The sequence below is a fragment of the Petromyzon marinus genome, chromosome 3, assembly GCF_048934315.1.
Source record: "Petromyzon marinus isolate PM22_M1 ecotype Great Lakes invasive population chromosome 3, UKy_Petmar_22M1.pri1.0, whole genome shotgun sequence".
Classification (NCBI taxonomy): domain Eukaryota; kingdom Metazoa; phylum Chordata; class Hyperoartia; order Petromyzontiformes; family Petromyzontidae; genus Petromyzon; species Petromyzon marinus.
Window position 1 is genome coordinate 10063119 of NC_133669.1, and position 14352 is coordinate 10077470.

The 14352-nt window shown below is 44.8% G+C and overlaps 2 protein-coding genes across 4 annotated transcripts in view; both read left to right on the forward strand.

The window, feature by feature from the left end:
• LOC116953331 (tyrosine-protein kinase Tec-like) overlaps positions 1-1246 on the forward strand; it is a 42193-nt gene extending 40947 nt beyond the window's left edge. For all 3 annotated transcript variants that reach the window (XM_076073893.1, XM_032973436.2, XM_076073891.1), the window contains one exon: positions 167-1246. In XM_076073893.1, the coding sequence (XP_075930008.1) occupies positions 167-244 (78 nt within the window). In that variant the 3' untranslated portion in view covers positions 245-1246. The remainder of the gene's footprint in view (positions 1-166) is intronic.
• Positions 1247-3572: 2326 nt separating this feature from the next.
• LOC116953336 (cytoplasmic FMR1-interacting protein 2) overlaps positions 3573-14352 on the forward strand; it is a 40197-nt gene continuing 29417 nt past the window's right edge. Inside the window, exon 1 of the mRNA XM_032973449.2 lies at positions 3573-3699. The gene's annotated coding sequence lies outside the window, so the exon portion shown is untranslated. The remainder of the gene's footprint in view (positions 3700-14352) is intronic.

Sequence of the window (14352 nt, forward strand, 5' to 3'; positions counted from 1 at the left end):
CCCATGCACTGCCATGCAAATCCAGGTGCACACCTATGCACACCCATGCACTCATAAATATCCACACATATGCGCACAACTGTCCTCGCCTACGTACACCCCTGTGCTCACCTGCGCGCACCCCTGTGCTCACCTGCGTGTGCTGTCTGTTTTCCCCACCCCATAGAAGCCGGAGTCGCGCTGCTCTTTCATTGAGCTGCTGCCCCGCATCCGGGCGCTGTGCGTGCAGGACTACAGCGAGTAGCAACACGCGGGGAGACGCACGGAGAGAGACACTGGGAGAGATGGAGACACGTGGGGAGATACATGGGGAAATGCAATGAAGCGTGCGACGGTGCTGTGAAAGTCATGGCGGCGCACAGTGGGACATTGGGAGACACTGAGATATATGTTAAAACATGGCGGCACACTGCAGGACACACAGAGAGACACTGTGAGATGCTGCAAGCCACGACGGTGAAACAATGGGTCAGCTGGACACTCCAGGACAAGGCGGGATGGCAGTCTGCGTAGTGTCACCTAAGATGCCACCCTCTACTGATGATTTCTCCCCATTCATTGCCTCCACCTCCTGTCTCTCTCCCTGCCTCTCTTATTTCTCTCTCATCTCAGTTCACTTATCACTGTGTGATGAATTTCCCTTCACTCTTCTCATATTTTATCATTTTCTTATTGTGTCTCGCATCATGATCACTCTCCATTATCAATCCGTCTCTCTCCTCGCTCTCTCTCTTCATAGCCCGGTGTCTAGGCCCCTGTGATCCATGGGCCCTGTCGCAGTTGCACTGCCTACACACTCGACAGATATGCCTCTACTCTCTACCCACCTCTCACTTATGTCTTCATCTCGCTTTTAGTTCTCCCTTGATAATCTTTATCCATCTCTCACCGTCACGTTTCTCTCTCGCCACCTTGCCACGTCATTTCCCCCTTTACCTTTTCTCTTTGTATTTTTGTACAGTACCTTGAGGTTTAGTGGCATTGAGATGCTTTAGACATTAACTTTATTATGATGTCTCATGTCCCCCCTTTCCTTATCTCTCATCTCTCTGTCTCTCACCCACATCAGTCTCTCATCTCACAGTCTTTCTGTCATTAACTTGCTCATCTCTCCTTGGTGGCCATGTTTGTGTTGACAGTAGTTGTACCGCGTCTGTGTCGTCGGTATATTAGCTTAGGGGCGTTCGTGTTGCAATAATCGGTCTGCTTCTGATTGATTTATAAATATGTGTATATTTTAACTATGCCCAGTTGTGTCGTGTGTTTCTTGCATCCAAAGCCTATGTTGTACGTATGTATGTTGAACTTCTTTTGCACCGTATGTAACCAAACGCGCTGATCGGAGATGCTATGTAGAAGTTACCACCACCACCGTGTTGTGATGTAATGCTGAGCTCAAGAGCTCAAGAGGTTGTCCGTTCGATTCTATCTCTCGGTACGGCAGTGGAATCCCGCCTCCTCTGTTCACCGGGCAGTATAAACGGGTGAACCACAGTCGATTGGCAGGTCCTGTGTGTTGGGGTAAAGTGTGGGTACCTCCATTTCCAAAAGGTCTGACCAGCGTAGAAGAGTAGGTCAAATACAGTCCAGATTGACTCCCTAAAGCGTCATCTCGTGCAGGCCCAAAAAAACCAGCAGTGGCTTGAGCAAGTTGATGCAGGGCTGGACTTGTGCCTTTACTTTTTACCACCGAGGCGCTCAATAGCCTATCCATGGCCAGTGACACTAAGACCCGGTCCTTGAACTTTGAAGTGTTGCCCAATAGCTCCGATATGGCCATTTATAAACTCCCTGAGAGAGTCATCACCCCCCCCCCCCCCGAATGAAAGTAACCCAGAACCAGGGGTCAAGATCTTGAAGGTTTATTGTTCATGCCTGAGGCACATCGTCAGACTAAAGCTACCATAAAATTCTGAGCCAAAGGTGAGGTTGGTGAATGACACAAATGTGCAACTCCCTTTGGGCATTGAGGTGTCACAACCTGGTTTGCCAGGAGAAGGCGATGCAGCAAATGTGGACTCCACCTGTTCCACCTATATGGGATCGTGTTGCTTCCCTGCATGTGTGGGTTTTCTCAGGGCATTCCGGTTTCCTCCATGTAAATACTCTGGCAACGGTGGCGAGATGTTCACTACCTCACGTGGGTTTGATCCCAACCCTGACGACTGTTGTATATTTGGAGTTTGCAACTTCTCCCAGGTCCTTCAGTTTCCCCCCTAAACATTTAGAAACATTTCATTTAGAGTATTTGGCTGCTATACATTTCCACATGATCAGCCACTTCGTTGAGCTATTATTTGTGGCCAGGTCGCTTCTGAACACATTCCTGCGGAGGGAGCTGGCAGGAACGTTGGGTTGCTTGGTCAATGGCCAGGGTCAACGGCGGCACCACCACGTGGTGTATTCCACAAATATGCCCGACTGTGAGGGCGGGCACAAGCCGGCGTGAGTGGGTTAAACGTTGAGTTTTATAAGGGCACCACGGGGTGACCAGCCCCTCCCCACCCAGCCCAACCCTCCCCACCCTCCCCTAAGGCTTTCTGAGGGTTCAGTGTCAACGCCCACGGTTAAGGGAAGACTAAGGCTCCTTTAGGTGTCTTAGGAATGCAGGGTTCGTGTCTGAGACTCAAAGTCAGACTAAAGCCCCTTTTGTATTCTTAGGGCTCGATAATAATGGCAGAGCATCACAGACTTCGAATAATATCCATCACTAAAACTAAACTATTTTTATGTATTTGACCAGGTAAGGCCCACTGAGCGATTCAGCTCTTTTCCAGACGCGACCTGGCCACAAATAACAGCTCCACAAAGTGGCTTACGTGGAAATGTTTATCAGCCATTAGGGTATGGCTTGAGGCTCCTAGAACCACACTAAGACACATCTGGAATTCTTAGAACCAGGCTGAGGCTACCTTGGTAATCAGTGGTCAGTGTAAATCCCAGAGGCTAAATGGGACAGATTAAGGCACGCAGGGTCTAATTACACTCATTCCTGGTTCTCGTTAAACACTGCTCTCCCATTAACGGCAATGCAGAGCAGTAGTATCGCACACCCGTGATCCATCTCCACCTAGGTGGGATTGGTGGATCACGCCGACATCGCTGTGTGCTGTGAAATCCCTGGCCCGTTGAGCCTGCGAGCTGAACCAGGAGACGGCAGCACAGCAAGTTGATTCGTGACCTCGTCAGTGCAGATTCATGAGTGTTGCGTTTTTATTCTGGATGCACTGGTTTTCTCCCACGTGAAGCGAAGCACTCCTTGCAAGGCAAAGGGTCAAGCATTCCGATTGAGGAACCTCCTGAAAAGAATCTTGATACTCAATTGAGGTATTCCTGGGTACAGAATTTTAACTCGGTGCAACTAGGTCGGTGCACGCCGGTGTAGGTTGGTGTAGGTCGGTGTGGGTTGGTGCACGCTGGTGTAGGTCGGTGTGGGTTGGTGTAGGTCGGTGTGGGTTGGTGCACGTCGGTCTCCATTCACTTCAACAGCCTCACACAAACCTCGCTTCCCGCCAAAAAAACGCGACGGTGCACCAGCGGCGGACGGGGGGGGGGGGCAGGAGTGGGGGGGGGGGCGTCCGAAATCCCCCCACGAGACGCGAGCGCCCATTGGTCGCGAGCGGCTCACGTGACCGCGTCCGCTCCAATGACCAGGGGCCCGTCGACGGAGGGGCGAGTCGCCGCGCTCCCGGTGTAACGGTGAGGGCCGCTGTCAATGTGCAATACACCATCGAGGAATAAATAATAAGAATAATTGTAGAATTTAACATACCGTACTAATTGTAATCGCCTATTGAGATGCTGATTGCATTTGTCGTTCTACGCTTTCAGGGGACCGGGGAAAAATGTTTTCCGCGAGGCTATCGTTGGCTTTGCTCGACGATTTTGGAAATCTTCTTCCTCCCCCCCAACCTCCCCTTTCCGTGTGGAGAATTAAATTGGTTTTTTTTTGTCGCGTTATAAAGATGTTAACGTAAACAAAAACCCGACGCGTTTATTTGAGGTCGCCTTCTATCAGCGCGGCGTTGAAGCCGCTGCCGGCTGCCGGCCTGCGTAACAAAACAAAACACGTCTTTTTTTTGGCGTCTTTTGTTTTAACATAAAAATCGTTCAATTTTTAGCCGCTGTTAAAACAAAAATGCGGGAGAGATGGGGTGGGGATGTTGTGTTTGCGGGGTGGTGGTGGGGATCTTTGAGCTAGACTCTTAAGTTGGGCACCCACGCAGCTACTTGTCCACTGCTGGATGAGTCTCCCCCGGGTGGGGGTTTCATTTGGACCGGCGCTGCTCGAGACTCGGCGCGTGCCCGGTTCGCGAAGGCATAGACCTTGTTAAGCATAGTGCAGTAACAAACAAGACGTTTTAAAATATATATACGTATATAAGAATGCCTTCTGCTGACCACCGCGTAGCCCCCGTGGCAGCCTGTAACACCTATTAATCCGTCTTAAGGCGCCGTGTAGGCTTCAATATGCCGCACTTCGGACGCCGGGTGCATGTCACGGATGATTTGGTCGGTCAGACCACTGGGTGTTTTTTTCTTTGACGGTGTTAATCATAAATGTAGCCTTGTGGTGTTATATCTCGGTGTCAATTGTATTAATGTGTGTGGTGTTGTCTTTTTTTGCATTCGAGTTTTTATTTTCGTCTTCTGGAATGGGCCGATGTTAATAGTTTCTAAACGCGTTCTCATTTAACCCAAGTCACGGTGTTAACTCTGACCGTTACGCTCACAATTATTTATAATGCACGCAATCGTGTGATTAAATCTTGATTTTTAGCTTTGGTGACTGCAGGAATCCATGCTCTTTGGTTCTTTCGGTAAAGTCACGTAGGTAGAAAAAGCGCCTGCTTCAGCAGTTCTTGCTGTGGTCCCACCTGATGACGATCGAAACGTGATCTATTATTTTTCTACCTACGTGCCTTTACCGAAAGAACCCAAGAGTAGTGTGTGATTACCCACCATTGGTTCCATGTATTTGGTTATTCGTGTTGTATTATATAGAGCATGAGAGTTTATATGAGGGAGACGTTGTCTTGGGCTATTGTGCGAGCTCATTGAGCCAGACTAATGTACTCTACCACTTCCACCAGTGTTTTATCGTCGACAATGCATCCTTGTCAACACATTTTTATATAAACTGTACAGAATTTTAAATCATCTCTGTCAATGCACTACTGGATGAAGTTCTCTCCAACGCTGTGAGATTAATGGGGGTAATTTCACCATACTTCCCCACACTGGTCAATACGGGCTGGTGAAGGGTGAGTGGGGGGTTAAGAACCGGTTCAGGTACAGTAATCGCTCGCCACTGATTTTAGCCTTCCCAGGGACTCAAACTCATGTTAGCTGAGTTTATTGCTCTCTGCAAACAATTGTACGCACCGCTTCTCCACTACACACAGTTTAACTATTTGTGCAGGCATACTACTGAATGTATTAATTTGTACAGTGTCGTGTTAGTGCAGTATGTGGTAAGGTTGTGATGGGATGGCACGATTATTTATCATCGTTTTCACAACCTTTATTTTTCATCGCAATTCACAACAGGTTTCAGCCTCCATAAACAGGTTTACGATTATAGAGCATAAAAGTGATGGTATATTTGTGTCGGCACCGTTGATATAATTTAAATGATAACTTTTGAATGTGTTGGTAAAAAAAACAATCCTTCAATATAGGGGAATAGGAGCTCAATATCAGAATTGTTTTCGGATTTTTAAATGAAGATATTGGGATTCAGCATCCTCGAAAACCCTCAGATGCAAACGTGTGTAAGCTTGGGTTAAATATTAAAATGTTCAAACATTTTGCCACCCACTTTATGGGCCTCCCAAAATCCACTTTTGATCTTTAAATTGTTATAATGTTATACCATATTAACAGGCAGATTAAAACTTTCGTAGGGTAAGAATAAAAAATATATTTTATTTTTTTACATTAATAATTGGGTTTTCGGACTTTTGTGTTTATAACCATAGACGGGATATTTTTTTGTGTTAAATGAGCTTTCTCACCAATCTATATAGAACATTGTTAGAATAATATATGTAGGTCACTCATGACCTACATATATTAGACAAGCAATTCATGACATGCTTCAGCATTCAGCCATGAAACACAAATGCAAAGTATTCGTTATAAAACAGTTTACAAGAGAATAAATGCAATGAATATAAAACCACTGAAAATACGGTAATAAAATGTTAAGGTACAGGCCTGTAATTCATGCTCATGTGGCACTGCTGGTGGAAGAACCACCATTGGAGCTTCAGAGAGGTCCTCTAGTGAGGTATTTGGCCGACTCTTCCAAGCTGGCAAGATGCCTAAAAATAGCTGGGGGTATCCACACTTTACCCTGTCATATACCTCCTGCCAGTCGACTGACTGGTGAATCCGTCTATGGTGCTTAGTGAATAGAAGCCGGGGGGTGGGGGGGATGTTAAATAACCTGCCCATTGTTTCCACTGCCATGCTAGATCAACGATCTGGTAACCCCTGGTTGCATGTCCGCTGTGCTTACTACTGAATACATTCAGGAGGATGACTGCACAATAGTTACACTGTGTGTAGTGGGGAAGGGGTGCGCACAATTGTTTGCAAAGAACTATAAACTCGGATAACATGAGTTTGAGACCCTGCAAAGGCTAAAATCAGTGGCGAGCGATTCTTGTACCTGAACCGTTCCAGTACACCATGTCAGCATCCTGAAATACTGCAATTGTGCAAAACGAAGATAAAAAAAATATTACGTATAAAAAATCACTCAATCAGTGTAAATCCATAATATTTCGCTTGAATTGAAGACATAACAATAGGAAATGCATATGAGATTCACCATAAACCTTTCGCTAAATGTTTTCAGCTTAGGGGCCGTCCATAAATGACGTCACGCACCTGGGCGCGGGGGGGGGTCAGACATTTGTGATGATGTGTGACGGGGGGGGGGGTGATAAATGTGACGTAACATCAAAATGCACAACTTGAAATATAGAATTGTTATAACAACACTAATTGTTATAAGAACACTCCTACAACATCAGAGTGCAGCGCCACATTAAATACGCACTACAATGACAATAGTTTAAAGCGATTTGAAGCATGTTTTATTTTCAAAATGGAAATATGGTTTTGGGGGGGGGGCAGAGGTTTGTGACGTCATTTGAGGGGGGTCTGACTTTTTGTGACGCCGTGTGACGAGGGGGGGGGGGGTCAAAAATCGTCCAAAATCGCGTGACGTCATTTATGGACGGCCCCTTAATTGTAAGGGCAGGAAATGAGCCAACTTTTATCAATTCAAAGGGACGAGCATTCTACCAGCGAGCGTAAAAGCAAAAAACACGTGCAAAATATGTTTCTTATTTGAATGTCTCGCGTGCCTGTGGGATGTAGAGAAGTTCTGCAACGCCAAAATACATAGTTCCTCTGTTGGGCATACTGGTGAATAGAGGAAGACTGGTAGCACGTAACAATATGGCACAGATGTTACAGATAATAATCTAAACCATTCATATGTATAATACAAACTTAACCATTGTATATACAGGAGAAGCTGGATATACAGTGAGGGAAAAAAGTATTTGATCCCCTGCTGATTTTGTACGTTTGCCCACTGACAAAGAAATGATCAGTCTATAATTTGAATGGTAGGTTTATTTGAACAGTGAGAGACAGAATAACAACAAAAAAAATCCAAAAAAACGCATGTCAAAAATGTTATAAATTGATTTTTATTTTAATGAGGGAAATAAGTATTTGACCCCCTCTCAATCAGAAATATTTCTGGCTCCCAGGTGTCTTTTATACAGGTAACGAGCTGAGATTTGGAGCACACTCTTTGTTACCTGTATAAAAGGCACCTGTCCACAGAAGCAATCAATCAGATTCCAAACTCTCCACCATGGCCAAGACCAAAGAGCTCTCCAAGGATGTCAGGGACAAGATTGTAGACCTACACAAGGCTGGAATGGGCTACAAGACCATTGCCAAGCAGCTTGGTGAGAAGGTGACAACAGTTGGTGCGATTATTCGCAAATGAAGAAACACAAAAGAACTGTCAATCTCCCTCGGCCTGGGGCTCCATGCAAGATCTCACCTCGTGGAGTTGCAATTATCATGAGAACGGTGAGGAATCAGCCCAGAACTACACGGGAGGATCGTGTCAATGATCTCAAGGCAGCTGGGACCATAGTCACCAAGAAAACAATTGTTAACACACTATGCCGTGAAGGACTGAAATCCTGCAGCGCCCGCAAGGTCCCCCTGCTCAAGAAATAACATATACATGCCCGTCTGAAGTTTGCCAATGAACATCTGAATGATTCAGAGGACAACTGGGTAAAAGTGTTGTGGTCAGATGAGACCAAAATGGAGCTCTTTGGCATCAACTCAACTCGCCGTGTTTGGAGGAGGAGAAATGCTGCCTATGACCCCAAGAACACCATCCCCACTGTCAAACATGGAGGTGGAAACATTATGCTTTGGGGGTGTTTTTCTGCTAAGAGGACAGGACAACTTCACCGCATCAAAGGGACGATGGATGGGGCCATCTACCATCCAATCTTGGGTGAGAATCTCCTTCCCTCAGCCAGGGCATTGAAAATGGGTCGTGGATGGGTATTCCAGCATGACCATGACCCAAAACACACGGCCAAGGCAACAAAGGAGTGGCTCAAGAAGAAGCACATTAAGGTCCTGGAGTGGCCTAGCCAGTCTCCAGACCTTAATCCCATAGAAAATCTGTGGAGGGAGCTGAAGGTTCGATTTGCCAAACGTCAGCCTCGAAACCTTAATGACTTGGAGAAGATCTGCAAAGAGGAGTGGGACAAAATCCCTCCTGAGATGTGTGCAAACCTGGTGGCCAACTACAAGAAACGTCTGACCTCTGCCATTGCCAACAAGGGTTTTGCCACCAAGTACTAAGTTATGTTTTGCAGAGGGGTCAAATACTTATTTCCCTCATGAAAATGCAAATCAAAATTTATAACATTTTTGACATGCATTTTTCTGGATTTTTGTTGTTGTTATTCTGTCTCTCACTGTTCAAATAAACCTACCATTAAAATGATAGACTGATCATTTCTTTGTCAGTGGGCAAACGTACAAAATCAGCAGGGGATCAAATACTTTTTTTCCCTCACTGTAAGCACGCAGTTTTGGAGCAAGGGGAGGTGTTACTTATATGCGAAATGTGCTTGTATTAGAGTTGCCTTTTGCCTCTCACCCACCAGTAAGGATGTGTTCCTGTTATGGGCTGTGCTCATAAGATGTACCTGTATCCAGATTCTACTGTACTGTATATAATAGCCAATGACCAGAGGTGGAGCCAGGATTTTGACTTTGGGGGGCTGACTTCAATATTCTGAGATATCCAGTGTTAATGTTTTCCAATGGGCGCCACAAATGTATAAAACAATTTTAATTCGATTTGAACGCGGAGTTTATTAATAGGTCGGAGCCGCTGATGTGGCTAATAAGTTAGAAAGGCTGCCGCTCAAGCAGCCTGCAGGGCAGCACAAGGTGGCAGCCAGCATTTTGCAGCAGCCGGATATCCGGTTCTCCCGATTACCGACTCCCAAAATTTTCAGGGGGGGCTGGGCCCCCCCCTGTGGCTCCGCCCCTGCCTATGTCCAAAGCTTCCAATCTTTTCAGAAACCGATTTTGTAACATCTCAAAAGCTGGACAGGTTGAGCGCAGGTTGTGCTTGGATGAGTGACCATGCATAAAACAGGTGTAATGTGATGCTGTGGTAGCTATGTTGTGGGCAATGCAGCATTATCCATTGTTGTGCTGTACTCTGCTCTCACCTTTATGCGCCCCACTTTCAAAAATCCACCCTGACTAGTACAGTGAAGTATGATCATATAACGCACATGACCCTCACGGCATGGGGGGGGCATAATCCGGCAGTGGATAAAAAAATGGCTGCATATGTACTATACTATATAATATTTTATGATGTGCATTAATTAATTGATCTCATTAAGCGAGTCTGTTTCTTTTGTATATGTGCTATTTCAATGCTGAACTCATTCAGCTAGAAGAAGGTACTGACGTGCTCCAGTTAAATAATGATCGGAAGACTGGAAGGCTCCAACAATGTTTATATTTGGGCGTGGAGAGACTAATTGAAGTATTTATTTAGTTACACTTTTGAATTGTATAATATAGTGCATACATACACAAAACGAATTATTATATTATACAGAATGCATATACATAGTTTATTGTACATGTGTATTGGATGTTTATAATTACAGTGAGGGAAAAAAAGTATTTGATCCCCTGCTGATTTTGTACGTTTGCCCACTGCCAAAGAAATGATCAGTCTATAATTTTAATAGGTTGATTTGAACAGTGAGAGACAGAATAACAACAAAAAAATCCAGAAAAACCCATGTCAAAAATGTTATAAATTGATTTGCATTGTAATGAGGGAAATAAGTATTTGACCCCTCTGCAAAACATAACTTAGTACTTGGTGGCAAAACCCTTGTTGGCAATCACAGAGGTCAGATGTTTCTTGTAGTTGGCCACCAGGTTTGCACACATCTCAGGAGGGATTTTGTCCTGCTCCTCTTTGCAAATCTTCTCCAAGTCATTAAGGTTTCGAGGCTGACGTTTGGCAACTTGAACCTTCAGCTCCCTCCACAGATTATCTATGGGATTAAGGTCTGGAGACTGGCTAGGCCACTCCAGGACCTTAATGTGCTTCTTCTTGAGCCACTCCTTTGTTGCCTTGGCCGTGTTTTGGGTCATTGTCATGCTGGAATACCCATCCACGGCCCATTTTCAATGCCCTGGCTGAGGGAAGGAGGTTCTTACCCAAGATTGGATGGTACATGGCCCCGTCCATCGTCCCTTTGATGCGGTGAAGTTGTCCTGTCCCCTTAGCAGAAAAACACCCCCAATGCATAATGTTTCCACCTCCATGTTTGACGGTGGGGATGGTGTTCTTGGGGTCATAGGCAGCATTCCTCCTCCAAACACGGCGAGTTGAGTTGATGCCAAAGAGCTCCATTTTGGTCTCATCTGACCACAACACTTTCACCCAGTTGTCCCCTGAATCATTCAGATGTTCATTGGCAAACTTCAGACGGGCTTTCTTGAGCAAGGGGACCTTGCGGGCACTGCAGGATTTCAGTCCTTCACGGCATAGTGTTACCAATTGTTTTCTTGGTGACTATGGTCCCAGCTGCCTTGAGATCATTGACAAGATCCTCCCGTGTAGTTCTGGGCTGATTCCTCATCGTTCTCATGATAATTGCAACTCCACGAGGTGAGATCTTGCATGGAGCCCCAGGCCGAGGGAGGTTGACAGTTCTTTTGTGTTTCTTCCATTTGCGAATAATCGCACCAACTGTTGTCACCTTCTCACCAAGCTCCTTGGCAATGGTCTTGTAGCCAATTCCGTCAATGTGTAGGTCTGCAATCTTGTCCCTGACATCCTTGGAGAGCTCTTTGGTCTTGGCCATGGTGGAGAGTTTGGAATCTGATTGATTGCTTCTGTGGACAGGTGCCTTTTATACAGGTAACAAGCTGAGATTAGGAGCACTCCCTTTAAGAGTGTGCTCCTAATCTCAGCTCGTTACCTGTATAAAAGACACCTGGGAGCCAGAAATCTTTCTGATTGAGAGGGGGTCAAATACTTATTTCCCTCATTAAAATGAAAATCAATTTATAACATTTTTGACTTGCGTTTTTTTGGATGTTTTTGTTGTTATTCTGTCTCTCACTGTTCAAATAAACCTACCATTAAAATGATAGACTGATCATTTCTTTGTCAGTGGGCAAACGTACAAAATCAGCAGGGGATCAAATACTTTTTTCCCTCACTGTATATATGTAATGTCATTGTAACGTAGATTGTCTTTGGGAGTTTATTGATTATATGTTTATTTTATTTCTTATAGATAAAATATAAACCTTGTTGAGCCACGAATACATGTAGCGTTCAAATATTCCTAATTTACAATCCTTTGTCAATACACTGCTGGATGAATGCCTCCCCACATCGTGTTGGTCATGGTGGTTGGTTTACCATACCTTACTATGCTGGTCATTATGGTTCGGTAATATAGTCGTTTGGGGCTGGTTCAGATAACACCAATGATTTAGCAATTGCCAGGAATTAAACTAAAGGTAGCTGGGCTAATTTCGTAGTGCACATACCTCTGTGTCACTGCCCCCCCATTCCCCCTCAACACAGGTAGCATAGCCATATAAATGATCAAATAACACGCAGTATTAAACGTATTTGTTGTACAGTCAATTAATGATAACATTTAATCTCTAATATAAAATGCATTTACATTAAACGCATTCATTACGTGATGATAATTGCTGCTGGAATCATCCTGAAGGAGTTGGTTTCTTGGTATTCTAGGGTTTTTAAGCCCGGCTTATTGAGCTTGTTTTAAAAATGGCTCTCCCACTATCCTGATTAATTACAGTGTACATATACTGTATTTTGTTTGTGCATGCCACCTGAAGGCTGTAGGATTTGTTGCGCGTGTGCTTTTTTTCAAACACAATTGCTGAGCACAGGCCCAAAGGCCCACAACGTCAAGCGACCAGCAAAAAACAACATTGGTGTCAGTTAATGTTCCACGCATGGCTATGGAGTGTGGTGTATTCGTTGTCGGGCATATGTGTGATTGTGCCACTGTTGCCTGTATAGTGTGTTGAGTGTACGTGTGCCACCAGTAGCTTCGTGGAGTGTTCATTGTGCGTGTGTGTGCCACTGGTGGCTGTGTAATCATTTGTGGGTATACGTGTGTATATGTGCCTGTTTGTGTGCCACTGGTGGTGGTTGTGTGATGTGTGCAGTGTGTATGTGTGTCATGAGTATGTATGCCTCCCGGTGGATTTATGAAGTGTTGAGTATACGAGTGTGTCACTGGTGGATGGTGTTTTGAGTGTGTGCGTGTTCATGTACCCCTTGGTGGCTGTATGTGTGCGTGTGGTGGGTTGTGTGCGTGGGTGGGAGGGGAAGCTGTGGTGGTACTGGCGCCACACCGGAACCACATTGCTTTGCGGACTAGTTAAAGTCACATGGGTGTGGACCTGTTGTACGAATATTCATACAATTCCTGTACCATTCTCATCTTTAGAACAATCTTTAAAATCTATTGTATATTCAAGACTGGCTCATCGAGCCTCACCACCACCTGTTTTGTGTATTGTATCTTGTTACGGGTGAGAATGATCCATACAGCCTGGAGAAATTCTTCAACTGATTTAGTCTGGTTCCAAGAGTATAGTTAGAAATCCAAGAAACTAATTTCTTCAGGAAAACATCATTACCTACGTAAGATTGATGATTCGTTTTCAGTGTCGTGGGCTGTGTCCGTGCATCTCAATGCAGGGAAACGTGATTCACTCAAATGCGGGAAGTGCCCCTTTTCAAACAGAATGATCATATATTTTTTTATGAATGGTTAAAGGTTTATTATGTGACGTTGAAACATTTTCACACATGTAGGCATACGACCATGCCACATCTATAACTGTTAATATATTCGCATCGTATATGTTATATTTTTATCTTCATATACAGTGAGGGAAAAAAGTATTTGATCCCCTGCTGATTTTGTAAGTTTGCCCACTGACAAAGAATGATCAGTCTATAATTTTAATGGTAGGTTTATTTGAACAGTGAGAGACAGATAACAACAAAAAATACAGAAAAACGCATGTCAAAAATGTTATAAATTGATTTGCATTGTAATGAGGGAAATAAATATTTGACCCCTCTGCAAAACATGACTTAGTACTTGGTGGCAAAACCCTTGTTGGAAATTACAGAGGTCAGACGTTTCTTGTAGTTGGCCACCAGGTTTGCACACATCTCAGAAGGGATTTTGTCCCACTCCTCTTTGCAGATCTTCTCCAAGTCATTAAGGTTTCGAGGCTGACATTTGGCAACTAGAACCTTCAACTCCCTCAGATTTTCTATGGGATTAAGGTCTGGAGACTGGCTAGGCCACTCCAGGACCTTAATGTGCTTCTTCTTGAGCCACTCCTTTGTTGCCTTGGCCGTGTGTTTTGGGTCATTGTCATGCTGGAATACCCATCCACGACCCATTTTCAATGCCCTGGCTGAGGGAAGGAGGTTCTCACCCAATATTTGACGGTACATGGCCCCGTCCATCGTCCCTTTGATGCGGTGAAGTTGTCCTGTCCCCTTAGCAGAAAAACACCTCAAAAGCATGTTTCTACCTTCATGTTTGACGGTGGGGATGGTATTCTTGGGGTCATAGGCAGCATTCCTCCTCCTCCAAACACAGCGAGTTGAGTTGATGCCAAAGAGCTCCATTTTGGTCTCATCTGACCACAACACTTTCACCCAGT